Source organism: Thalassophryne amazonica, chromosome 2 (genome assembly GCF_902500255.1).
Source record: "Thalassophryne amazonica chromosome 2, fThaAma1.1, whole genome shotgun sequence".
Classification (NCBI taxonomy): domain Eukaryota; kingdom Metazoa; phylum Chordata; class Actinopteri; order Batrachoidiformes; family Batrachoididae; genus Thalassophryne; species Thalassophryne amazonica.
In genome coordinates, this window is record NC_047104.1 from 119,362,744 (window position 1) to 119,390,587 (window position 27,844).

The 27,844-nt window shown below is 44.5% G+C and overlaps 1 protein-coding gene across 1 annotated transcript in view; it reads left to right on the top strand.

Annotated features, from left to right (window-relative positions):
• The first annotated feature begins 1,547 nt into the window (after nt 1-1,547).
• Nucleotides 1,548-27,844, top strand: part of gas6 (growth arrest-specific 6) — a 72,259-nt gene continuing 45,962 nt past the window's right edge. Inside the window, exons 1-4 of the mRNA XM_034192686.1 lie at nt 1,548-1,967; nt 2,151-2,311; nt 16,114-16,138; nt 16,239-16,301. Coding sequence (XP_034048577.1) covers nt 1,892-1,967; nt 2,151-2,311; nt 16,114-16,138; nt 16,239-16,301 — 325 coding nt within the window. The 5' untranslated portion in view covers nt 1,548-1,891. The remainder of the gene's footprint in view (nt 1,968-2,150; nt 2,312-16,113; nt 16,139-16,238; nt 16,302-27,844) is intronic.

Here is a 27,844-nt window from a genome sequence, read left to right on the forward strand (position 1 = left end):
ACTTCTTGAAATTAGCGCCATGCTCAGAGATGAGCCTTGTTAGCCAAATATTCTGCCTCTAAGAGCCTCTCAGAGCCACTATTCTCCCACAGTTGTTGAATACCTCCTCTCATACCAAAAAAAACAAAAAAAACATGCTGCATGGCTCATTATTCACTGGTCATTATTTGTTGGGACCAGGTCTTAAAGCTGCGCCTTGCTGGGTTCTCAGCCAGAACTGCAACAAACGCTGCTTTTGCTTCACATTTTTACCCCCATTCGCTGTTTCGCAGTTGTGAATCTTGCGCTGTCTCGTGGTCTGTGACTTACGTGAAAGGTCAGCTGCAGCAGAGTTCTGGTTTAGGGCAGAATGTAAACACACTTCGTGAAGTATGGACACCAAGACAACACTGAGGCACAGCAGAAGTCCATCACAGGTGCTACACCTCCTCCAGATAACCCTCTCAACTTGGAAGAATGTGTCATCACCATAATCGCTTGTGAACTCACTGAATCAATGCCATCCACATCCTCTGTAGCCATTGTTTACATGGCTTTAAACGCTGGAACTCTGCTGGCACTGCGGTGCATTCTCTGAAGCGCAGGGGATTATGGGAAATGTTAAAACAGTGAATGGAACACAAAGAGATTTCAAGGTGTACTCACTTGGACTACCGTGTTTGAACATGATTGAAACTGTTAAGACTACAAACACCCGGACGCCGATTTGGTGAATCGGCATGAAATTTTTGAACAGCTTGAACATTTCACCCCGATTTCAAAACTGGTGGAGATGGTGACCGTCACTACTGCGTATACCAAGTTTGTTCACGATTGAAAAAAGATGTATCAAGACGTTACTGTGATACTTCAAAACGCACCCCAGTTTGCTATTCAGGATGAAACAGGAAGGAATGGAGTCAGTGCTCTGTGGAATTCTCGAGGTTGGTTATCTGGGAATTTAACCTCTGGGGTGGGTTTTGTCGGTGAACACATCGCCAAACACAATACAAACAGATGTAATGTGGACATTTATTCGATACTCAAGCTTTTTTTCTCTCCAGCACGCACTGACTGCTGGGCACGCAGATTCATCAAAGTCTACTCTCTGTAAGAGCAGTGCTGCACTGTCTCACACAACACGGACCAGCACACCCTTGTATTGTGGTTGTCAGCCCTCTACCTCAGGAGATTTTGTTTTAAGGTGTGTTGAGTGATATTTTTTTTTTATCAAAAATGTTGACCCCGCGACCCGACTCCAGATACAGCGGAAGAAAATGGATGGATGTTGACTGTGATAATAAAGTATTTTGTTGTCACGTACAATGTTTGGTGAAATTCTGTCCTAGGTCTTTTGGATGCTTTGGATCTATGAAGCTTAAATATGAAAAAGTATCGATGTAGATATTGGGCCTGTATTTACTTGGTATTGGATCAATACCAAAATTCCCGGTATCGCCCACCTCTAATGGCCACGGGGGGAGCTGGGTCAACGGGAAAGGTCATCTGGATGACTGAGGGGAGAGAGAGAGAGAGTTTAGAGCGACTCCCCCTGCTGATTGTAGAAGCAGTGAGCAGCGCAGTCAGTGAAAACAGACGCATTGAGCTAAACAGGACACAGACTGAAATAAACCCCTCATGGGGACGCACTGAAGAACAGCATATATTCGCTTATTTATCGTGAAGGAAATGCGGGACAAAGAGACGGCAGTTTAACTTGTTTAAACTTTGGACGGCAGTGACTGAGCGTTGAACGCGAACCCGTTAGCCGCTGTTACCTGTTTGTACCTGCAGCCTTTAGCCTGGACCGTCACCGTGACATTGAGTGTGAGCGCGGACGCTGCAGCACAAACTTTCTCACGCTGGACTCACACACACATACACACACATACACACACACAGCGGCTCCACAATGCGGCTGACTGCGACCAGCTGCCTCACACCGACAGCTCTGCTGGTCCTGATGATCGTCCGTTGCTCCGACGGCAGTAAGTAAACACATGCTAGGTGCAGCTAGCTAGCTCGTCCTGTCTAAATGCTTATTCATTTCATGCTGCGGTATATTTCGCAACCGTGCTAACGTGCAAAGGCGTAAATATTGTTAAACTCCACATTTGTGTGTTTCCCCCACTTTTTTTCATAAACATGCCACCGTCTTACGTTGGTTCCAGTTTCATTATCTCCCGAAGAGGCGAACCAGTTTCTGTCCAGACACCGGAGAGCATATCAAGTTTTCGAGGAGACGAAACAAGGACACTTGGAGAGGGAATGTGTGGAGGAAAGATGCAGCAAAGAGGAGGCCAGAGAAGTGTTTGAAAATGACCCTGAGACGGTGAGCAGAAACACAAATCACCGTCAGACCGCCGACTGTCAAAGTTATGTGCAGGTTTCCCTCTAGAACACATTATTAACACAACACAACTTACAAAATCTGCCAACAAACACAACTGTTTGGTGCAGTTTCAGTGGCTATAGGTTCCAATTACTACTGAACAGCAATTTTAAATAAATGAGATCAGTCTTGCCTGTCAAAGATTAATGTCCCGTATCTTCAGACATTGTTTTCAAACAGAATGCCAAATGGGACAAGACATTGAAAAAGGCAGTCTGTCGTCACAGTCACACTGTACACACAATACACTGTATTTGTTGTCTTTCTGATGCTTGATTCGGCTTTTTTTTTTCCTTTTCTCTCTGAGGTGCGGCTTCGTCCACAGATGGGTGTGGTGTCTGTTCCAGAAACCGTCCTGTGCACCGGCAACATTTCTTGTATGTTCGTTTTGTGAATTGTTTTGTAATTTGTGTTTGTAGCATGGCCCAAGCAGAGGGTCACCCCTTTGAGTCTGGTCTGCTTGAGGTTTCTTCCTCAGAGAGAGTTTTTCCTTACCACTGTTGCTCTGGGGGTTGGTGAGGTTGGACCTTACTTCGGTGAGTGCAATTCATGCTGATTTGCATTTCTTTTGCACTCTTCACCTTCATGCGTGAAGAGCGGTGACGCCATTTTCATTGCTTACAACTGGCGAGTCAAACTGGAACCACTCCAAGCATGCAGGGCATGCTGGGACCCTAAAACCCCTCCATAGATAATGACCATAGACTACAGATATTTATTTATTGAGATTATAGGCCTGCATTTACATCTATGAACGCATTTTAACAGGCACTGATCAATTACTTTGTGCTGTGGCATGTCATCAGTCAGGCGATGTCTGTAATAACGCAGTGTCAACATCTTTACAAAGAGGGAACCCAGTCACTTATTGTCCATACAGTATTAGTGTTTTTTTTTTTACATTATAGATGTGCTTTTACAACCCCAATTCCAATGAAGTTGGGACGTTGTGTAAAATGTAAATAAAAACAGAATACATTGATTTGCAAATTTTGATTTGCATTATGAAGTGCAAAATACGACAATAGAGATCCCGGACTGTTGAACAGCTGAAGTCGTACATCAAGCAAGAACGGGAAAGAATTCCACCTACAAAGCTTCAACAGTTAATGTCCTCAGTTCCCAAATGCTTATTAAGTGTTGTTAGAAGGAAAGGTGATGTAACACAGCAGTAAACATACCACTGTCCCAGCTTTTTTGAAATGTGTTGCAGGCATCCATTTCAAAATGAGCAAATATTTGCACAAAGACAATAAAGTCTATCAGTTTGAAGATTAAATATCTTTGTGGCGTTTTCAATTGAATATAGGTTGAAGAGGATTTGCAAATCATTGTATTCTGTTTTTATTTACATTTTACACAACGTCCCAACTTCATTGGAATTGGGGTTGTACATGGTTTAACACATTTTGACATGTACATGTCAAATACATTGTTTTTTTGGCATGTCGTCACAGCCAGGTGACCCACATGCACCCTGATGGCAGGCCGAAAGGTCCGCCCCTAAAAAAACGATCCACCTTTTGCATCTGCGCATGTGTCATTTCGGACCACAGCAGCACATCTGAGATGGAGTCTCTTCACCCAAAGCAATCAAATGGATTAATGGGATTATTAACCATCAGGTGATAAAGGTAAAACCTCTTAAATCATACTAAAGTCACTTTTAAGCAGAAACGAGGCTGTTTTAAGCAGTAATTCGCTGAAATTCTGTGACGCTTTAAAATGACTAACGCGCAGTGAACGCATCAGCTAGCAGCTCATTTAGCTGCGGCGCTCTGATCGCTTCTGTCGCTTTTTATGATGAAATAATGAAATAAATAATTTATGTGGAAATGATTGTTGTACAAAAGCTTCAGATATCTGTTGCTGAGATAGATGATGACTGGAGTGCGGTTTGAAACAGAAACGAGGTGTTAATCCGTGAACCGCAACATTGGGGGGACCAATTTTTAGGGGGAATGTTTGGTCGGCAACACCAGCACCACAACCTTCACAACAGACGGATTCCTTGTATTGCAGTATATGATTAAGCTCTTATTGTTTATGCATTTCCATTGCACATTGTCTGATAATAGTTTGAAATTAACAAAACATATTTTATATGTGTTCCTCTTTAACCGTCTTTGGTCCTAGGGTATTTTCTGAATTTTACCATACTTTCAGTAATTTGTCTTTTAAGGTACTTTTTTTTAGTATAATATATAATGCTCGTGTATTGCATATCACAGTGTTCAGTTAGCAATCTCAGCTTTCAGAATGTGCCACATTTTTTGCATAGAACACCGAATTGAGAAATACTTAATACATACAATAAATATGTTTTAGCTGTTTTAAAAGTTCTTCAAATCTTTATTGACGAACTAACTTGATACATTCTGATAAAACAGCTGTTCTTCCTTGCAGCACATGACTGAAGCAAACAGTCATGAATCATTTCCGATGGTGTAGATAACAGGGAAGTATGTTTCAACTTTAGTCAGTGACACTATCGCCAGTTGAGAGAACCATGCTGATTTAACGTGTCATACGACATACCATAGCAGCAGAAAGCTGCAATTTAATTTCAGTCAGACAATTGTTCATCAAGCATTATTAGCAGGTGAGATATAGTTAATTTTTGTCATTCTGACCTGTAGACCTTGCCACACAAAAGCAAGGTCGTACAGTGAGCAAAACATTTCGTGAGCAAAGCATTCATCATCAACGGGTCTATAGATTGTTAGTTTTCATTTTCTTTTCTTTGCCTCTGTAATGAATTTGGAGAAACCATACTGTAGTTATCGATACGTGGTTTCAGCAAAGATAATGCTGTTTTTTATGCCCAGCGCAATGCTTGCGCCGCGAGGAGGGGCATATAGCATCCGTCTGTCCCTCCATCCATCTGTCCAGCCGCAATTTGTTCGCCGCAACGTAGCTCGGCACCTATTGCTTGCAAAAACTGCATATTTGGTGGGTACATGCCTTGGAGGAGTACTTCTCATGGGTTTGAAGGCCAGTGACCTTGACCTACTTTTCAAGGTAACCATTGATCACAACTGTCAAATCCTTTGGCACAACGTAGCTTCGCACCTATTGCTCGTAGAAACTTCATACTTGGTGGGTACATGCCTTGGAGGAGTACTTCGCATGGGTTTGAAGGCCAGTGACCTTGACCTCCGTTTTAAGGTCACCAGTGGTTGCATTTTTTTTTTGAAGGCTGGCGACCGTGACCGACTTTTTATGGTCACTGTTTATCATGTCCTCTAAATAAATATTATGCCAATCTCCAATTTTTCACTGTATATCCCAGTTTACATCAAACACATAAGGCTTCAACCACATACCCACCTCATACAAGTACATATTACTGCACTTTGCATGGAAAATAATATTGCGCGCGGGGCATTTCGTGATGAATGTCTCTAGTTTTTTTTTTTTTTTACACAACCATCCTTCACATACAGAGTAAATTATGTTTATCGTATTTCTTTTTTGGGGTAACATAAATAATCCTCATTGTCTTTTTTATGCACTATTTATTATTTATTTATTATTACTATTTATTATTATTATTTCTCTGTATATTTACTGTATGTGCGCAGAGTTGTCAGAGTCATCTAACGACAATATTCTGCTTTAAAGACAGCGTCTACATGCAAGTCTTTACTTTTTTAATTGAAAAGACACTTATTGCTGTATTGTATTTAAAACAAGTCACTTAGCAGTTACAGTTGCTTTCAAGCTGTAACTCAAGGTAAAAATGTTGGATAAAGTTCCATTAAAAACTATTTTTGGCACAACTATAATTTTATTCCTTGCATTTAAGGAAGCGCAGCCCTCCAGACTTGCCACACTTGACTTGAGTGTCAAATGTGTAATTGGTCTAAGAATCACAGCAGGCCAAAAATACAGAACGAAAAATAAATTTTCCATGATCTCGCCACAACTTAAAGGCTTCCAGAGATGATGTACTTACATCAATCAGTAAATCATTTGTAATCAAATGGTAACAGTGGAGATGGAGTGGTTGTCTGCCTAGATGGTTGCCATCCAGGACTCAAGGGGGTTCCGTGGTATTGTGGATGTGGCGAAGTGCAGCACCAGTGCATTGCTCCCAGACTTCATTTGGTGACACTGATGTTATAAAATATGTCTCCAAAATGCATTTTCCAGGATATTTCCACAAGAAATAAGGTTAGAATGATGATCCATAGGTTATATTGATAAGCTAATAGTTTTCATTATATGTGTAGTAACATTATGATCACATCACTAAAATATCATGAAATTATGCCAAAATACTAAAAAACTAAAAACAAAACTGCAGATACAGGGTATGAATCAACCCTTCTGATGTCCTTTCATGAAGGTAAAACAGAGGTATGAAAGTCATTTTCATCAGTCTGCTTGTGTTAATCTCTCTTGGCTTTGTCTGTCATTTGATGTACAACAAACAAAATCTGTTTTACCTCTTTCAAGCAGTATGTACAGCAGATTAGGTTCCATTCTTCATTGATACATGTGAATACATAAGCCTATTGAACGTGCACTACTTGCAAATATGCAAACAAGCTATAAATAACCTACTGTATCAGAAATGGAACAGAACGGAATGTACCCCGTCTCACGCCCTGTGACTGCTGGGATAGGCTCCTGCCCCCCGTGACCCTTAATTGGAGTAGCAGCAAAGATGAGTGACTGAGTGAGAGTGGTACAGAAACAGGCTGAGATGTGCATTGGGAATGCAGAGGTTTAAGCTGTTAACAGAAATACATGTTGTATGTTATTTACTTAGTAGCTGAGGTTGTAGTTTTGTCTGTTTGCAGCAAGTCCAGGCTTCAGGCCAGTAAATGAAACTGCATTTTTATACTGCTTTCCATCTGAAGCAGATGCTCAAGCAATTACAATGATGCCTCACATTCACACCGTTCACGTGTGTATGTGTTACCATACTGCCTTTCAAGTGCACAACTACACACACCATGATCAACTGCTGATTAAGGACCTTGCCAAAGGCCTTTAGTGGTTTTTCCAGTCTGATAGGGATTGAACCAAGGATCCTCTGGTCTCAAGCCCACTGCTTTAAACCTTTAGACCACCATGTTCACCATCATCATCATCAAAGCAGCAATTTCTGGCCTTCAAAACTGCTTTTCTGGGTCTCCATAGAAAACCTTTGGGTGACATTGTGCAGAGTTTTTCCAGTATATATACAGTTTGTTTTTCCAGCATTGTTGCTTGTTGTCGCTTTTCTTCACGACCACATTGAGAAGTCAGATTAAGTTTTTAGCATTTGTGGAGAGATTTGACTCATTGCTGGCATTGCATAGTAGCTGCTGAGCTCCTTTTTTTTTTTAATTTTTTTTTTTAGCACGTTTCAGGCTTAAGTAGGAAACTCTTATGACTCATTGGTCACAAGAAGAGTTTGTTACATGGGGAAACGTGGGAGCTGAGCCCCTTGAAGAGAGCTGGAGGTGAGATCAGATGAAAAAGGTGATGGGAGATGTTGTATTTGAATTGGTGAGATTGGGCACACGTTATTTGTGATAGCGCTCCGGTACTTGTGGGCTTGAATAGTGTCGTGACACAAAACTGCAGTCTCATTCATAGATGCATTATTCATTCTGAATGTGCCCTTCTCTGACTATGCATTTCTTTCTGTCTCTGCAGAGAGAAGGAGAGCATGGTGTTCCAGGGTGTTCGAGTGCAATCAGAACATATCATCTAGCATCATATTGGGTAGATACTGTTCCCGCTGAACGTATGGGCTCCTTGCTATTTCACACATGGTAATTTGTTTATGCCATTCCACATATTTTAAAAAAAATATCATCCTTAAACTCATAGCAAATCTGTACAACTTGATAACTTGATAAATTAATAAAAAATATAAAAGCCAAAATGATGGGTTGCATAAGTATTGGAACGCTTTGGTATAATACCTGTAAATAATCAGTTTTATTGCCAGTTTTCCTCAGACAAGTAAGGGGATGGATATGAACTGAATATGTCTTTGACTTTATTGACATCAATTATGAAAAAATACAAACAGTATGGCACGTTGTGGTAAATATAGAGTAGACAGTTCTCAATAACTGAGTGACTGTGCAAGAAGAAGAGTGAGGAAAGCCACCAAGACACCCATACAACCCAGAAGAAGTTATAGGCTTATGTGGTTCTGATTGGAGAAATTGTACATAGTGCATGTTTTGCATTTTGTATCACCAGTTATACGGCTTCATGAGGAAGTGGTACAGAGGAGGGTTTTCTTTCATCTAAAAATCAAGTTTAGACTTGCATCTCAGATGTACCTTCTGGCAAATTGTAGCTGAACTTTGAGGTCTTCTTTTTAATAAAATCCTCCTCTGTACCTCTTCATCATGAAGCTGTATAACCGTGAATACAAAAATGCAAAACATGCACTATGTCTCCAGTCACAGCCACAGAAGCCTATTTACAGGTATTATTTCAAAGGGGTCCATTACTTATGCAACCCATCATGTTGGCTCTTAGATTTTTATTAATTAATTTATATCTAGTTGTAACAATGTGTTTCAGTTTGAGTTTAAGAATATAATTTTCCAGTTTTCTTACATTGAGAAGTCTGATTTACTTTTTGTATTTGAAATGGCATAAACAAATTAAATGTGTGAAATACCAAGGGGCCCAGTTCTTTTGGAGGGCAATGTAGCTGAAAAGTATTAGAAACAAGCATTGTGTTGTGTGGGCCGCCAGAAGAGGAGGTACTGCTGGCCCACCACCACCAGATGGCGCCCTGCCTGGAGTGCGGGCTTCAGGCTCGAGAGGGCACTGCCGCCACGGACACAGCCACGGGTGACAGCTGTTACTCATCATCTCATGACAGCTGTCACCCATCTACACTTCATCATTCCCCTCCATAAAAACCGGACTTCATCTCCACCTCGTTGCCGAGATATCATCTACCAGTAGAGGTAATATTCTCAGCCGTGTAACTAACTGTGTTTAGTCTGAACTCATTTTTGCAGCTGTTTTTCCTGTGGAGTGCATTGTCTGGAGATTGGCGTGACCGGCGACAGCTTCGCTTCACACCCCGCCAGATAAGTGCTTTGCGACAGGAGCTGCACGTGTGAATGAGAGGTGGAGGTGGAATTCCCACCATTTGTTATTACTGGGTGTGCACACACCCACCTTTGATTGTTTCTGCTCCTCGCCAGCAGTACCAGATCCAACGCTCAGAGACGGTGGCCACCTGGGGACTCGGGACTTGGCGGCTCCAGTATTCTCCAGGTTCAGTGGCGGAGGAAATCGTGTGGTTCCGGTTCTTCTCAGGACAGACGTCTTCTATCCTCAGCCTGCCCACACGTCACCTTTGTGATTGACTATTGTCTTACATTCTGTAATCTGTTGTATTGTGGTTGTGCTCATTCACAACAGTAAAAGTGTTTATTTTTGACTCTATCATTGTCCATTCATTTACGCTCCCTGTTGTGGGTCCGTGTCACGACACTTTCCCAACAGGATATCTCGGCCAGCGTCATGGATCCCGTGGGGCGTCACCCAGCCGTTGAACAGCCAGTTTTTGTGACTCCTTCTACCTCTCGCGTGATTTTGGGCTTCCCGTGGATGTTGAAGCACAATCCCCGGATTGATTGGCCGTCTGGGGTGGTGGTTCAGTGGAGCGAAACCTGCCATCGGGTGTGTTTAGGATCCTCGGTTCCTCCCGGTTTACATGCTAAGGAGGAGGTCAAAGTCCCTCCCAATCTGACAGCGGTGCCGGTTGAGTACCACGATCTTGCTGACGTCTTCAGCAAGGATCTGGCACTCACCGTTCCCCCGCACCGTCCGTACGATTGTGCCATTGATTTGATTCCAGGCGTGGAGTTTCCGTCCAGCAGGCTGTACAACCTCTCACGACCTGAGCGCGAATCAATGGAGAGCTACATCCGGGACTCATTAGCTGCTGGGCTGATCCGGAATTCCACCTCTCCAATGGGTGCAGCTTTCTTTTTTGTGGGCAAGAAAGATGGCGGACTCCGTCCATGCATTGATTACAGGGGGCTGAATGAGATTACGGTTCGCAACCGATACCCGTTGCCATTGTTAGATTCCGTGTTCACCCCCCTGCATGGAGCCAAAATATTTACAAAGTTGGATCTTAGGAATGCGTATCACCTGGTTCGGGTCCGGAAGGGAGACGAGTGGAAGACGGCATTTAACACCCCGTTAGGTCACTTCGAGTACCTGGTCATGCCGTTCGGCCTCACTAACGCCCCCGCGACGTTCCAAGCTTTGGTAAATGACGTCTTGCGGGACTTCCTGCACCGGTTCGTCTTCGTATATCTGGACGATATACTCATCTTTTCTCCGGACCCTGAGACTCATGTCCAGCATGTACGTCAGGTCCTGCAGCGGTTGTTGGAGAACCGGCTGTTTGTGAAGGGCGAGAAGTGTGAGTTCCACCGCACCTCTTTGTCCTTCCTGGGGTTTATCATCTCCTCCAACTCCGTCGCCCCTGATCCGGCCAAGGTTGCGGCGGTGAGAGATTGGCCCCAACCAACAAGCCGTAGGAAGCTGCAACAGTTCCTCGGCTTTGCAAATTTCTACAGGAGGTTCATTAAGGGCTACAGTCAGGTAGTTAGCCCCCTGACAGCCCTGACCTCTCCAAAAGTCCCCTTCACCTGGTCGGATCGGTGTGAAGCCGCGTTCAAGGAGTTGAAACAACGGTTCTTGACTACACCAGTTCTGGTGCAGCCCGACCCTAGTCGCCAGTTCGTGGTTGAAGTGGACGCCTCTGACTCAGGGATAGGAGCCGTGCTTTCCCAGAGCGGAGAGACTGATAAGGTTCTTCACCCGTGTGCCTATTTTTCCCGCAGGTTGACCCCGGCTGAACGGAACTATGACGTCGGCAATCGAGAACTCCTTGCGGTGAAAGAGGCTCTTGAGGAGTGGAGACACCTGTTGGAGGGAGCGTCTGTGCCGTTCACGGTTTTCACTGACCATCGGAACCTGGAGTATATCAGGACTGCCAAGCGGCTGAACCCCAGGCAAGCCCGCTGGTCACTGTTCTTCGGTCGTTTTGACTTCCAAATCACTTACCACCCCGGGACCAAGAACCAGAGATTGGATGCCTTGTCCCGGGTGCACGAAGATGAAGTCAAAACTGAGCTGTCGGATCCACCGGAGTCCATCATTCCAGAGTCCACTATCGTGGCAACCCTCACCTGGGACGTTGAGAAGACCGTCCGGGAGGCCCTGGAACGGAGCCCGGACCCCGGAACTGGTCCGAGGAACAGACTTTACGTCCCACCAGAGGCTAGAGCTGCAGTTCTGGATTTCTGTCACGGTTCCAAGCTCTCCTGTCATCCGGGGGTGCGAAGGACAGTGGCAGTTATCCGGCAGCTCTTCTGGTGGGCGTCCATGGAGGCCGACGTCCGGGAGTATATCCAGGTCTGCACCACCTGTGCCAGGGGTAAAGCCGAGCACAAGAAGACCCAAGGGCTTCTCCAGCCGCTGCCAGTGCCTCATCGCCCCTGGTCCCATATCGGCCTGGATTTCTCACGGGCCTCCCGCCATCCCAGGGCAACACCACCATCCTCACGATAGTGGACCGATTCTCCAAGGCGGCCCACTTCGTGGCCCTCCCGAAGCTCCCTACTGCCCAGGAGGCTGCTGACCTCCTGGTCCACCACGTCGTCCGTCTGCATGGGATACCAACTGACATTGTCTCGGATCGTGGTCCCCAGTTTTCCTCTCAAGTCTGGAGGAGTTTCTGCAGAGAACTGGGGGCCACCGTGAGCCTCTCGTCCGGGTACCACCCACAGACGAACGGACAGGTAGAACGGGCCAACCAAGAGCTGGAACAGACCCTTCGCTGTGTGACATCCGCGCATCCGACGACCTGGAGTAACCATCTGGCCTGGATCGAGTATGCCCATAACAGTCAGGTGTCTTCTGCCACCGGCCCCTCCCCATTTGAGGTGTGTCTGGGGTACCAGCCCCCATTGTTTCCCGTGGTGGAGGGAGAGGTCGGTGTGCCCTCGGTCCAGGCCCACCTGCGGAGGTGCCGTCGGGTGTGGCGCACCGCCCGTTCTGCCTTGTTGAAGGCCCGGACGAGGGCTAAGGCCCATGCAGGCCGCCGGTGGACCCCGGCCCCTGCATACCAGCCCGGACAGGAGGTGTGGTTGTCTACGAAGGACATTCCCTTACAAGTGGACTCCCCGAAATTGAAGGACAGGTACATTGGCCCCTTCAAGATCCTCAAGGTCCTCAGCCCGGCCGCAGTGAAGCTCCAACTCCCAGCTTCACTGCGGATCCACCCCGTGTTCCATGTTTCCCGGATCAAACCACACCACACCTCACCCCTCTGTGCTCCCGGTCCGGCGCCAGCTTGGACCGTGCGCCGGCTCCTGGACGTCCGTCGGATGGGCCAGGGGTTTCAGTATCTGGTGGACTGGGAGGGGTATGGACCCGAAGAACGCTCCTGGGTGAAGTGGAGCTTCATCCTGGATCCGGCCCTCCTGGACGATTTCTACCGTCGCCACCCGGACAAGCCTGGGCGCCCGTTGAGGGGGGGGTCCTGCTGTGTGGGCCGCCAGAAGAGGAGGTACTGCTGGCCCACCACCACCAGATGGCGCCCTGCCTGGAGTGCGGGCTTCAGGCTCGAGAGGGCGCTGCCGCCACGGACACAGCCGGGGTTGACAGCTGTTACTCATCATCTCATGACAGCTGTCACCCATCTACACTTCATCATTCCCCTCCATAAAAACCGGACTTCATCTCCACCTCGTTGCCGAGATATCATCTACCAGTAGAGGTAATATTCTCAGCCGTGTAACTAACTGTGTTTAGTCTGAACTCATTTTTGCCGCTGTCTTTCCTGTGGAGTGCATTGTCTGGAGATTGGCGTGACCGGCGTCAGCTTCGCTTCACACCCTGCCAGATAAGTGCTTTGTGACAGGAGCTGCACGTGTGGATGAGAGGTGGAGGTGGAGTTCCCACCATTTGTTATTACTGGGTGTGCACACACCCACCTTTGATTGTTTCTGCTCCTCGCCAGCAGTACCAGATCCGACGCTCGGAGACGGTGGCCACCTGGGGACTCGGGACTTGGCGTCTCCAGTATTCTCCAGGTTCAGTGGCGGAGGAAATCGTGTGGTTCCGGTTCTTCTCAGGACAGACGTCTTCTATCCTCGAGCCTGCCCACACGTCACCTTTGTGATTGACTATTGTCTTACATTCTGTAATCTGTTGTATTGTGGTTGTGCTCGTTCACAACAGTAAAAGTGTTCATTTTTAACTCTATCACTGTCCGTTCATTTACGGCCCCTGTTGTGGGTCCGTGTCACGACACTTTCCCAACACATTGTTTAGGATGGTTTATAATGTTGCGGCCCTAATGCTGGACCCACACTTTATAAATACAGTGCATCTGGAAAGTATTTACAGCACTTCCCTTTTTCCACATTTTATGTTACAACCTTATTCTAAAATTGAGTAAATTCATTTTTTTTTTTTTTTTGCCTCAAAATTCTACTGGAGACACCCCATAATGATGTGAAAAGTGTTTTATTTTATTTCTGCAAATTTATTAAAAATAAAAAGAAATAACGTACATAAGTATTGATACTCTTTGCTCAATACTTTGTTGATGCACCTTTGGCAGCAGTTACAAGTCTTCTTGAATATGATGTCACAAGCTTGGTGCAGCTACACCACCTCTTAAGCTCCATCAGGTTGGATGGGGAGTTTGAGAGGTGCCATTTTCAGATCTCTCCAGAGATGTTCAGTCGGATTCAGGTCTGGTGTCTGGCTGGGCCACTCAAGGACATTCACAGAGTTGTCCTCCTGAAGCCTAAATATGCTGGCTGTCTGCTTAGAGTCAATGTCCTGCTGAAAGACGAACTGTCGCCCCAGTCTGAGGTCATGAGCGTTCCGGAGCAGGTTTTCATCCAGGATGTCTCTGTATATTGCTGCATTCATCTTTCCCTTAATCCTCACGAGTCTCCCATTTCCTGCCTCTGAAAAACATCCCCACCATGCTTCATTGTAGGGATGGTGCCTGGTTTCCTCCAAACATGTCTGGCATTAACACTGAGTTCAATTTTTGTCTCATCAGATCAGAGAATTTTGTTTCTCATGGTCTGAGATTCCTTCATGTGCCTTTTGGCAAAATCTGGGTGGGCTGCCATGTGCCTTTTACTAAGGAGTGGCTTCCGTTTGGCCACTCTACCATACAGGCCTGATTGGTGGATTGCTGCAGAGATAGTTGTCTTTTTGGGAGGTTCTCCTCTTTCCACAGAGGAATGCTGGAGCTCTCACAGAGTGACCATCGGGTTCTTGGTCACCTCCTTGACTAAGGCCCTTCTCTGAGACAATCCTGTCTCAGAGGTCTACAGACAGTTCCTTTGACTTCATGCTTGGTTTGTGTTCTGACCTGCACTGTCAACTGTGGGGCCTTATATGTAAACAGGTGTGTGCCTTTCCAAATGATGTGCAGTCAAATGAATTTACCCCAGGTGGACTCCAATTAAGCTGTAGAAACATCTCAAGGATGAACAGTGGAAACAGAATGCACCTGAGTTCAATTTTGAGGTTCATTGCAAAAGCTGTAAATACTTATGTACATGATTTCTTCATTTTTTTTAAATTTTTTAACCAATTTGCAAAAAAACAAAAAACCCACCCAAATGAACCTTTTTTTTTTAAACATTGTCATTATGGGGTATTGTGTGTAGAATTTTGAGGAAGAAAATGAATTTCATCCATTTTGGAATGAAGCTGTAACACAGCAAACTGTAGATAAAGTGAAGTGCTGTGAATACTTTCTGGATGCACTGTACTCTAAGAAACCTGAACATAGCTGAAGAAAAAAGTTTGTGCCACTTGCAGCTGTCCTTCACATATCTGTTGTCATGTTTAAAAATTGTCGTAAGACTGTTATTTTCTTTTCCTTTTGCTGGGACTTGTTCTTTTATAAGGCAATATCTTTGCCCTGACCTACTGAAGCACAGGGTTGGAGCTGACATTGGAGTATTAGTCTTTTATTGCTTGATCTACCAACTTTTGACCTACATATGAACTGTAGCCAGGAGATGGAAGAGATGTTACTACTGAGTACCAGGAATGCAGAGAATTTTCAGGAAGCCCCTGGCAAAGGGCCGCGCCCATTAGAGGTAGCGAGAGAGAGAGAAAACACTCTAAAGATATGAAAATATTGGAAGCTCAATCTGGACATGAAATGCAAAGGTATACCGAAAGTTTAAAGAAATATTTTTATTACTTACATTTCATATTCCTCACTGAGTCTGATGTTTAGTGTTTCCTGTGCAGTGACCTTAATTTTTTAGCGTGTTTGACTTACTGTTTTTAATAGTTATTGAAATAATTTTTTAAGAATCCCGTTTAGCTGAAGACCACATGAGCCTGTTGTCATATTGGTGGAAAAATTGCTTCTCCTCCTAAAGACCATAAGTCTGATTGTCATCAAACGTGCACACAGCAGTTCTCAGGTGGTTTTGCGTCAAAAGTTGTGCTCAAGGTCAAATGTCACGTTTTGTGGCCACTTAATGAATTTCACAAGTATCACTTTTCCTGCTGTAATAATCACTTTGTAGTTTGGAGGAAATTTGCACATAATGTTCTAATAAAAATAATAATATGCAAATAAAACAAAAAAAAAATCAGATTTTCTGCAGGTGAGTTTGTTGTTGTTTCATAGATGGTGTTGTGTTTGTACATCTGTGTATCTATCTTTTGATTTCTTTGTCTTTTCTCCACAGGAGTACTTCTATCCTAAATATTTAGGTAAGTTCTGATAAAAATTCTTCACTACTGCTTATAACATAAGAACATAAATGAGGAGTTTCACTGATTACATATTTGTAATCATTTATTTTTGATCCAGCTTGTGTGGAGAAATTTGGGGATTCTGAACATAACAAACAGGATCTGGTCACCTGTGTCCACAGTGAGTTTTATGTCCATTTATTGGTCGGTAGTGACAGTATGTGTGATGGTATTCCTATGTATTTTTTAAAATTTATTTTATTTGTGTTTTTAAATAACCTTTTTTTTTGTCACCTTTTCTTCTTTTTCTGCTGTGTTGCCAGTTGCAGTGTGCGGCTGGGCTGCACTGCAGTATCGTTCTCTGCAACTGGCTCACTTACATCCCCTCCAAGGAGAAAAAAAAAATGGATTTTTAATTTTTTTTAATGTGCAGATTATGTTTGGGTGCTCTGCATCATTCTTAGCAGTATGACACCCTTTGAGTTGAGTATGTGAGTTTGGAGCTGTTAGTAGGCTGTACCTATAAGAGTCTAAATGCATCACTGCAGCACTTTGCCACAATGATGCTGCACATTGGTGAGAGAGTGAGTGACTCACCCCTTTTTTCCATCAGTCTCTGGGTAACTGCACCGAATTCTGTGTGAGCTGGTTCAGCAGAGTAGTGACGTGAAAGACTACATTTCTACTGCATCAGGATGCAGAGACCTGGTGAAACACAGCATCTCTTCTGTTGAATGAAGAGCGAGGAGGAGATTGCATGACTCAGCTGCAACACACTTAAAAGATATGACTGCTTTTATCAAAACTATGTCAGCACCTCTCAGTGGTCCTCTGCCAATCGCTCTCCATTGTCCTCTTGAATCATTGCAGATGAATAGTGTGCCAGTAACAAACCAGGTCACGATGCACTGCAAATTCTATTACTCCAAAACCTTAAATTAATCAAGCTTAGAACATAGAGCATGCAGCTCAATTAGGATAAGGAGTTGGGATAATAATAATAGTAACTTTATTCATAGAGTATTTTCTATAAATCAAAGCACTGAACAAGAGAAACCCAAAAATAAAACTGCAGTACAATGCACACATAAAATAAAATATAACGCAATGCTAAAATACCCATGGCTGTATGAGCATTGTCTTCTTTATAATTTGCAGTTGTTTAATTGGTATTCCAGTATACGAGGTCTGTCCATAAAGTAACGGACCTTTTTATTTTTTCAAAAACTATATGGATTTGAATCACGTGTGATTGCATCAGCCAAGCTTGAACCTTCGTGCGCATGCGTGAGTTTTTTTCACGCCTGTCGGTTGCGTCATTCGCCTGTGGGCAGGCTTTGAGTGAGCACTGGTCCACCCCTCCCGTCGGATTTCTTTTGTCTGAGAACTTGCTGAGAGACTGCCGCTTTGCTCCATGAAATTTTTTTCAGAAACTGTTAGAGACAGACAGTTGGAAACCATTTGATAGATTCAGTTGGATATCGGTGAAGATTCTGTCGGCGTCACACGGATTAAGGAGTGTTAAAACCTTTTTAAAGACGGCCCACAGCGGCGGAGGGCGTGCGGCGCGCCGAGCGGCCATTCGACAGGCTGGATCGACCAGATCATTTCTAAACTGGATGCTGTGTTGATCCGGGACATCATGTGACTACCACAGAAATGGCAACAGAGCTGGACATAGCACTTTTGCGGCACATTCCACTGTTACAGGAGATTTTGTAACGAAAGACGTGCGGAGGATTTCGCGCGTCGGCACGAAGCAGCTCAGGACGCACAGCAAAAAAACACCTCCGTCTTGGAAGTCTCACAGGACATGTTGTGGCATGTCCAGCTGTTACACAATTTCTTGGATACTCACTCGAGTGAAAGCCATCAAAAGCCATCTGAATCTTCTGAATGGTTTCCAACAGGGTGTTTTTTTTTTTGTTGCGCGTGTTCCAACTATAGGGGGATCACACTCCTCAGCCTCCCCAGTAAGGTCTATTCCAGAGTACTGGAGAGGAGAATTCGACCGATGGTGGAACCTCCGATTTAGGAGGAGCAGTGTGGTTTTTGTCCTGGTCGCGGCACACTGGACCAGCTCTACACGTTCCATCGGGTTCTCGAGGGTTCATGGGAGTTTGCCCAACCAGTCCACATGTGTTTTGTGGATCTGGAGAAGGCGTTCGACTGTGTCCCTCGGGGCACCCTGTGGGGGGTGCTCCGGGAGTACGGGGTCCGGGGTCCTTTGCTAACGGCTATCCGGTCCCTGTACGACCGCAGCAGGAGCTTGGTTCGCATTGCCAGTAGTAAGTCAAACCTGTTTCCAGTGCACGTTGGCCCCCGCCAGGGCTGCCCTTTGTCACCGGTTCTGTTCATTATTTTTATGGACAGAATTTCTAGGCGCTGCCAGGGTGTAGAGGGGGTCTGGTTTGGGAACCACAGAATCTTGTCTCTGTTGTTTGCGGACGATGTGGTTCTGTTAGCTTCGTCAAATCAGGACCTTCAGCGTGCACTGGGGCGGTTTGCAGCCGAGTGTGAAGCGTTCGGGATGAAAATCAGCACCTCCAACTCTGAGGCCATGGTTCTCAACCGGAAAAAGGTGCTTTGCCCTCTTCAGGTCGGTGGAGTGTCCTTTCCTCAAGTGGAGGAGTTTAAGTATCTCGGGGTCTTGTTCATGAGTGAGGGATGGATGGAGCGTGAGATCGATAGACGGATCGGTGCAGCATCTGCAGTAATGCAGTCGCTGTATCGGACCGTCGTGGTGAAGAGAGAGCTGAGTAGGGGGGCAAAGCTCTCGATTTACCGATCGATCTATGTTCTGATCCTCACCTATGGTCATGAGATTTGGCTCATGACCGAAAGAACGAGATCGCGAGTACAAGCGGCCGAGATGAGTTTCCTCCGCAGGGTGGCTGGGCGCTCCCTTAGAGATAGGGTGAGGAGCTCAGTCACTCGGGAGGAGCTCGTAGTCGAGCCGCTGCTCCTCCACGTTGAAAGGAGTCAGTTGAGGTGGCTCGGGCATCTTTTCCGGATGCCCCCTGGACGCCTTGCTGGAGAGGTGTTCCGGGCACGTCCCATTGGGAGGAGGCCCCGGGGAAGACCCAGGACACGCTGGAGGGAATACATCTCTCGGCTGGCTTGGGAACGCCTTGGGGTTCCCCCGGAGGAGCTGGGGGAGGTGTGTGTGGATCGGGAGGTCTGGGCGGCTTTGCTTGGCCTGCTGCCTCCGCGACCCGACTCCGGATAAAGCGAAAGAAAATGGATGGATGGATACATTGCGATCGGACGGGACATTTTATTTGATGTGAGTGAAAAATCCGTTATATACATTGTTTATTACATGGAAAACAATACAAAAACATTGGGACTTTTTTGTCCCGTGACTATGAATATCAGGTTTATACAATGATGGTTTAGGTGATTTTTACTGTACATGGGACTGAACAATAAATTTATGATGAAGTCGCTTCCACTCCACTGCTGACTTTATTTTCCCAAGTTCTTCTTCTTTTCGGATCTGAAGGGAATCTGTACATCTTGAAGCCCTTGTTGTGTGTATTTGTGCATCCAAATGCACAGCAACCTGGCATTTTCAGCGAATAAAAAAAATAATAATTGGATTTACATGCAGATAGGTGAACATCGAATGCTATTTTGCTACCAAGATGGCACCACCAGTCACGTGATTTTTTTTTTTTTTTCTCGTCATGTCGCTACTCCCTGAATAAAGGGACTCTAGTTTTGGACACACACCCCCTCCCCCAACAATCATTTGCATATTGTGTGTAAAATATGTTCTTGCTCTACTCATCAGTAATTTTGATCACAGTCTGACATTGGACTTTGGTGACCCACAATGTTTGTTTGTGTTTGTCAAGTTCATCTTAGGACTGTTGCATAGTCCTGCAGATGACCTGTGTGCGTGTGTGGTGGTGGTGGTGGTGGGGAGGTGGGGTGCCTTCTCTATACACTGCTTCCAAACAGACCACACTTGGAGAAGTAACAAGAATTTGTTCTCACAGAAGGGATCGTGTTACTTCAGGAGCTGTTGAACTAATGCAGCATTTTCATTTATCATTTTGCTGATTTTTCACTTCCAGAGGAAATGTTGTGCAAAGGTTCAGCATGAGCATGAAAGAAACAAACATTGTACATGTGAGTGCACGTACATGCTCTACACTGACTGTAGGTTTTAAATCATCTCACTCATCATCATCTTCAACCACTTTTCCAGGTTCGGGTCGTGGGGGCAACAGCTCCAGCAGGGGATCCTAGACTTCCCTTTTCCTTGTCACATTGACCACCTCTGACTGGGGAATCCCGAGGCGTTCCCAGGCCAATGTGGAGATATAATCTCTCCACGTCATCCTGGCGCTTCCCCGGGGTCTCCTCCCAGATGGACATGCCTGGAACACCTCACTTGGGAGGCACCCAGGAGGCATCCTTACTAGATGCCCGAACCACCTGAGCTGGCTCCTTTCAACGCGAAGGAACAGCGACTCTACTCCGAGCCTTCCACGGATGACCAAACTTCTCACCCTATCTCTAAGGGAGACACCAGCCACCGTCCTGAGGAAGCCCATTTCGACCACTTGTACCCACGATCTAATTCTTTTGGTCATGACCCAACACTCATGACCATAGGTGAGAGTAGGAATGAAGATTGACCAATAGATCAAGAGCTTCGCCTTTTGGGTCAGCTCCCTTTTCGTCACAACAGTACGGTAGAGCGACTGCAATACCACCCCTGCTGCACCGATTCTCCGGCCAGTCTTGCGCTCCATCGTCCCCTCACTCGTGAACAAGACCCTGAGGTACTTGAACTCCTTCACTTGGGGCAAGGCTGTATTCCCTACCTGGAATAGGCAATCCATCAGTTTCCTGCTGAGAACCATGGCCTCAGATTTAGAGGTGCTGATCCTCATCCCAGCCGCTTCACATTCAGCTGCGAACCACTCCAGTGAGTCTTGGAGGTCACCAGCCGATGAAGCCAACAGGACCACGTCATCTGCAAAAAGCAGTGATGAGACCCTGAGCCCACCAAACCGGAAACCCTCCTTCCCCCTGACTATGCCTCGATATCCTGTCCATGAATATCACAAACAGGATTGGTGACAAAGCGCAGCCCTAGCGGAGGCCAACCTCCACCAGAAACGAGTCCAACTTACTGCCGAGCACCCGAACACAGCTCTCGCTTTTCGAGTACAGAGATTGGATGGCCCTGAGAAGGGACCCCCTCACTCCATACTCCCACAGCACCTCCCACAGTATCTCCCGGGGTACCTGATTATACAAAACACATGTAGACTGGGTGGGCATACTCCCAGGCACCCGCCAGGATCCTTGTGAGAGTAAAGAGCTGGTCGGTTGTTCCACAGCCAGGACCCGCATTGTTCCTCTTCAATCAGAGGTTTGACTATCGGCTGAACCCTCCTTTCCAGCACCCTGGAGTAGACTTTACTAGGGAGGCTGAGTAGTGTGATGACCCTGTAGTTGGCACCTGGTCCCCCTTTTTAAATATGGGGACCACCACCCCAGTTTGCCACTCCTTAGGCACTGTCCCAGACCTCAACGCAACGTTGAAGAGACGTCTCATCAGCTGATGAGTGCGTGATGAGATGAGTGATTTTTATTTGTTTTTTTATTTGTAGTCAAATTATTTTAATTCTGTTATGTTTTAATCTTTTTTTAAAGATTGTAAGTGCCCTGAGATTGTTATATTTTTGGCGCTAAATAAATAAACTAACTGTTAAACACCATTGCCAACAAATCAAATAGAGTGTTTCAAGTCGTTTGTTTCTAATTAGATAGTTATTAGTTAATGCTGGAGTATTGAGGCCCCATTTAGCAGAGTTTGATGTTTTCCTATTGATGACATTGGAACAGTGTTGAAGGCACTTTCTGATACATTCCATAGCAGTGTTTTATCATTAATCTGCAGTACAGACAAAAAGTTTTGTCACTATCCCAAGCCACACATGCTGTCTATTGTTTAATTCCTGTTTTAGTTTTCTATTCATCCTGAATCTGTCCGTGTACTGGGCAGCATTATACTCTCTGCTTTTGCTGGGTGGAGTGCAGTGATGAGTACACTACATCTCCAGGAGGAAGACAAACTACATGAGAGTTTCAAACACAACTGTTCATAATTTATGAACATTTATTCATCATCCACTTACCATCCAACAGGTGGCAGAATTGTCTATGGGCTCTTACTTAGGCAAAACAAAGTTGCTCTTTCGATTCGTCTGGTGTATCAAAATTGACCAGATACAACAGGGTTTGTCCATATTCTTTTAATTTGGTGAGTTACAAGAGGGTGACATTTATTATTTTTAAGATATTGTCTACGTAAGCTGGCTGGGATGGGCTAAAGTCATTCACTCACATCTGCCCATTTTTGCTGTTTAAGCCTTGCAACACTACACGGTTAAAAATGTGGCTGCTGGTCATTTGGCACAACTGGCAAAGTGTCTGAGACATGGAGTTAGATTTGAATTCTCTACCTTTGTTGGTGAAAATCAAGCCCGTATCTCATGGAGTGGTGAATGCTGATGAATGTAACAAATTTCTGCTGCCCTTGCTGATGGAGCTATTCTGCTGCAGAAGAGAAGGAAAACAAAGGAAGAAAAAGAAGAAAGGAAGAAGAAAAGTTATACTGTTTAGGTCAGAGTGGTTGAGAACCAAAAAGAACTTTAGCGACACGTGTTACAAACACTTAAAATGGTTTTACAAATGTTTGCAACTGTTTGAGAAAAAATAAATTTGCCTAGAAATTTTGAACATGTTCAAAATTTATTTGTGACAAGAAATACTGTTTGTAACCCTAAAAGCTGTTTGCAAACCATTTTTTGCAACCCTTTACAAACCCTGATGAAACCCAAAATTCATTATGTTCATCAGCATTCGCTGCTCTGTGAGATACGGGCTTACATGTGCTGTATCCCGTAACTCATTGACATGGAAAGCAGCTGGCTTGTTGGATGTGGTGGGGGTCTCTGATAATCTGGTGGTAGTGTGGGCCAACCTTTAGAGTTACTGTCAAACGAACTCCAGTGTTATAAACAGTGAGGAGACTTCTGTAGTTACCTAGACTTTTCAGAGAGGCCATGTAGGTTTAATACCTACTTGACCAATACTTCCTGAGAAGTGGGCCAAATCAGTCAAGTGAAGCCCAGAGACAGGATAACCCCCACAGTCCTCAGGGTATCAGCACCCTAGATAAAGTTCTGCTTTGCATTGACCGTCCAACAGGCTCTAGCCAGGAGCCAAGCCAGTCACAGTTAGCAGCAATCTCCAGTTTGAAGCCCAGCGAGCAACAGCCAACGGCAGTCTATACCTCAGCACAGCTGACATCAGTGATTAGCACAGAGTCTAACCAACACCTAAAGACAGTGACAAATACTGAGCCAAGCCAGCTGCAGCCAGCAAAAGAGAGGAGGATGAAGGGAAGGAAACCTCAGATCCTCTGGACCAAATCTAGTCAGAAGAAGGATTGGGAGGCCATTGATTCAGATCTGGTACTCCTACTTGAACAACAGAAAGGTCCTGTTGAAAGAAAACTGGAGAATATGGGAGCCACCATTTACAGTTATGGTGCACAAAGGTTTGGAGCAAGGAGCAGAGTACAGCGGCAGCAGAATGACCTGTTGAACTAACCAAAGTCCAGGAGGCAATGGGAAATTGACAACTTGGTGAAGGAGAGAAGACAATTGAGAAAGCAGTGGAGAAAGGCCTCCAATCAGGAAAGAGTGGGACTTGATGTTCTGCAGGCTCAGATAAAACTGCGGCTGACTAAGCTACGAAGAGCAGAGCATCTCAGGCGGCAATCCAAGAGGAAAGAACAAACAAAAACCCTTTTCTATTTCTTCTAGCAAGTAACGAGGTGGTCCAAGGCCATAGCACAAGCCAAACAGGGCCGTTGGACAAGGTGGGATCCTGCCCCCTGTGTGCTACCCCAGCAAACCTTAAGCACATTCTGGTTAGCTGTAGGACCAGTCTCAGGGCAGGTATACATGGAGACACAACCAGGTCCTCAGGTGTTTAGCGGAGAAGATTGAGCTCAAGCAGGTAGTCATTAACACCCAACCCTGCCACAAGGATGCCCGCTGCCGGCAACAACTGTTTGTCTGGGAGGGGACAAGCCGCTTGCTGTCCCCTCAGAATCTGATCTGGGTCCACTACAGGCAGCCAGAGACTGGCAGATGTGAGTCGATCTGGATCAGAAGCTTATTTTCCCCACTGAGATCACTACAACCACCTTACGACCAGACCTTGTTCTCTGGTCGGAGTCCTACCAGCTTGCCTACATCGTCGAACTAACAGTTCCCTGGGAGGACGCTGTCGAGGAAGCTTACGAGCGGAAGATGCTGCAATACTCTGACTTAGATTTGATTTGATTAGTTTATTTAGCACAAAATAAAACTCATACAAAAATCATGTATATTCATAAAACAACAAAAGAGAGAGAGAGAAAAAAAATACAAGTAATGTGCAAGGGAGTGGTGGAAGCCAAAAAGGCTTATAGAGAATCCACTCCCAAACAAAGCAAACATAACAGAATACAACAGAATAACACCATTTTTTCCAGATTATAACAAGTCATTGTAAATACTCCTGAAGAATCTTTGCTTTTAGTCCACTTTTGTATGTATATAAGGTGGATAGAGATGGATACTAAGTGTACGTATTATTCCAAGGTTTAACTCCATGATATCTGATGTGATGCTGTAACGAGTCACTCTATGCAGGGTAAATGCAAATGTGCAGCCTGCCTGGTCAGATAATTATGGAATTTGATGGTTATGCACAAAATATTCTCCTTATACCTATAAATTATACACCAATGTGATTGGATTAAAACACTAAAGAATAAATAGCAATACACCCTTTTTGCGGACAGGGTAATATTTTTATACACCCGAGTAATAGCCAATCCGGACAGCGGAGCGGCGCCACGACGAAGAGGCGTGGTAGAGGAACTGTGAATACTGGTGAGTCACTATTAATAATTTCTTACATGTCCAACCTCGTAGGTCGATCGTTAAAATTAAATTCGTTAGTTCTAAAAGCCATCATAATTATTTATAGAAAAATGTCCTATTTTTTTCTACTAAGGTTTGAACTTTGAGTGTTTACACAGGAGAGAAAAGTGAGAAAATGTTAATGCCTGTTTGAGAAAAGTGTATAAAGTGTGTAGTGAGGGGTTTTACAGCCTTAAAAACATCTATAATAATTGTAAAAAATAACGCTGACTACTTTGCGGATTTCGCCTATCGCGGGTTATTTTTAGAACGTAACTCCCGCGATAAACGAGGGACCACTGTATATGATAAAATCGTTATCAAGTTGTTCACCAATGAATATGGCTTTTTACACCCTTCAGAAAACCATACAACATTTATCATTTATAGGTATTTGATAAACTTATCAAGTTGTTTTACCAATGAATATGGCTTTATACACCCTGAAGAAAACCATACACCACCGATACCAGTATCGGTATTGACCTGACCCTGTATTAATTTACTCGTACTTGTAATCATAAAACGTATCCGATACTATGTCACCCGATACCCCTTCACAGCAGCGTGATATCAATCTCTCAATGGGGGATTTTCACACACATGCTCCGTAATTTCCGGACTATAAACCGCTATTTTTTTATACAGTTTGAACACTGCGGCCTTACAACAATGATCAGCTAATTTATGGATTTTTACAGGCTTTCATGTAATTTCTCATAAGTCAAAAAAGTCCATCAATGCTGTCCACTGATTGGCTGAAAGCTGCAGTCACACAGAGTAAATAAAATTCATCATCACATAATCCTTTAGAAGAATTATCCACATAAAGCCTCCTAAGTTTGGAAAACAACATCTGAAAATACTTTAATTCCTTGTGTGGCTGAAAAAAGTTCCTCTGTGACTTTGGCCACTTTGCGCAGTGCTGCGTCAGAACTCAAATCATGGTTTCAGCAGCGGAGATTGTCCATCAGGTTGGTGATGTTCAGCCCTTGGTGTGGGTGTTCAGGCTGATAGAGACCTGCTCGGATCCCGCTACAGGTGGAATCCATTTGTTGGATGTCTGTGGCGTTGCATTCGGAGCTGATCTGCTCCCCTCCACAAGCCGCAATTTGCGCCTCAAGTTTAAGGAGTCACTGTGCACCTCATTCATTAATGTCTCAGTTACCACAGGCTTCAGGACATTCTGTGTGAACACGATGAACTTATCCCATGATACACAAAGAAAAAATAAGGTAATGTGAAAATTACTCTGTTTTGTCTCCACGTGGTGCACATGCGCGTGTGACGCTGTGCTCCCCTAATATTTACATGTTCTACCTTTGGGGAGAAAACATTTACAGTATGTATTTTTGTATGTTACCTGCAGAGTTGGGAAAGTAGCTTTGAAAAGTTACTTCATTAGTTACTTTATACAGTTATATTTTACAGTTACTTTATACAGTTACTTCATTAGCAGCTGCGGACAACTTGTCGGCAGCTGCTGAATGTAATTAATAAAGTAAATCATAATCTAACTTGGTTATTTTTAAGATTTAGTATTCAGAAAATTAACTATTAGTTACTTTGCTGATTAGTTACTTTGCTGATTGTTCAATCTTAACAGTAACCAAGTTAGATTACTAGTTACCTTATTAGTTACATTACTTATTAGTTGCAAGTTTTCAGCAGATTCTAATAAAGTAATTGCATGAAGCTGCGAATGAAGTAACTGCATAAAGTAACTGTATAAAGCAACTAAAAAAGTAATTTGTCAAAGTTACTTTCACAACACTGGTTACCTGTACGTATTTAATTAAAAGTTAAAAAATAGTGTGGAGAGTGAAAGGCTGTTTACCTCAGTGTCACACATTGTAGATAAAAACAGAAACAAGCTCACAGCTGATAATGCAGAGAAGGTTCTTTTCACCAAAAAGAATCTGTCCCTCACATTTTCAAAAAAGGCTTTTAGTGCTCACAGACATAAATAAAGTTATTGATGGACAGTTTCAGTTCTGTTCCTGATGTTGTATATTTTGTAGTGCTGAAGTTCACAGGTTACATTTCAGTGAGATGTCTGGCAGTGTCATGTTTTTTAAGAAACACACAGTTAATGTTAAAGGACAATTTGTTGTAGTCAAAAAGTGAAGTTACATGATTTAAGTTAAATGTAAATAAAAACAAAGCTAATGATATTGGTAGCAGTTACAGTCAAAACATAAAGCCCCTTTCACACTGGCATATTTGTAGAACTGCGTATTGTGGCGTATTGTCTACGGCGAGGTGAGCAGCTCTACAGCCACTTTTAGCAGTTCTACGTTGAGTTTTTGCTCTTGACGCAGCAGTATGTTGAGGGCTACGCGCGTAGGACGGAAGAAATTAAACATATTTAATGTTCTTCAGCGTAGAGCACTGGACACATAAAATACTCAGTTTTAAGCAGTTCTGCGCAGCACAGCGTTACTGCATGCAAGTCTGTGCAACACGGCCCTCCTGTACACATCCAAAAACCGAGTGCGTGAATCAGCTGGAGAACATGATCATGCAGCCCACAGCGCCCCTGTGTGCTCAGAACAACTAATGTAACTGATGGACGTGTGTGTGTGCTCAGAACAGGGAATCGAACCTCAACTCATAAATCCAGAAACAGCAGGTTGGTCTCTCTCTCTCTGTCTCTGTCTCTCTGGCAGCATCGTGGCAGCAATGCAACAGTAAAACCCTTATGATGCAGTCCACTGTT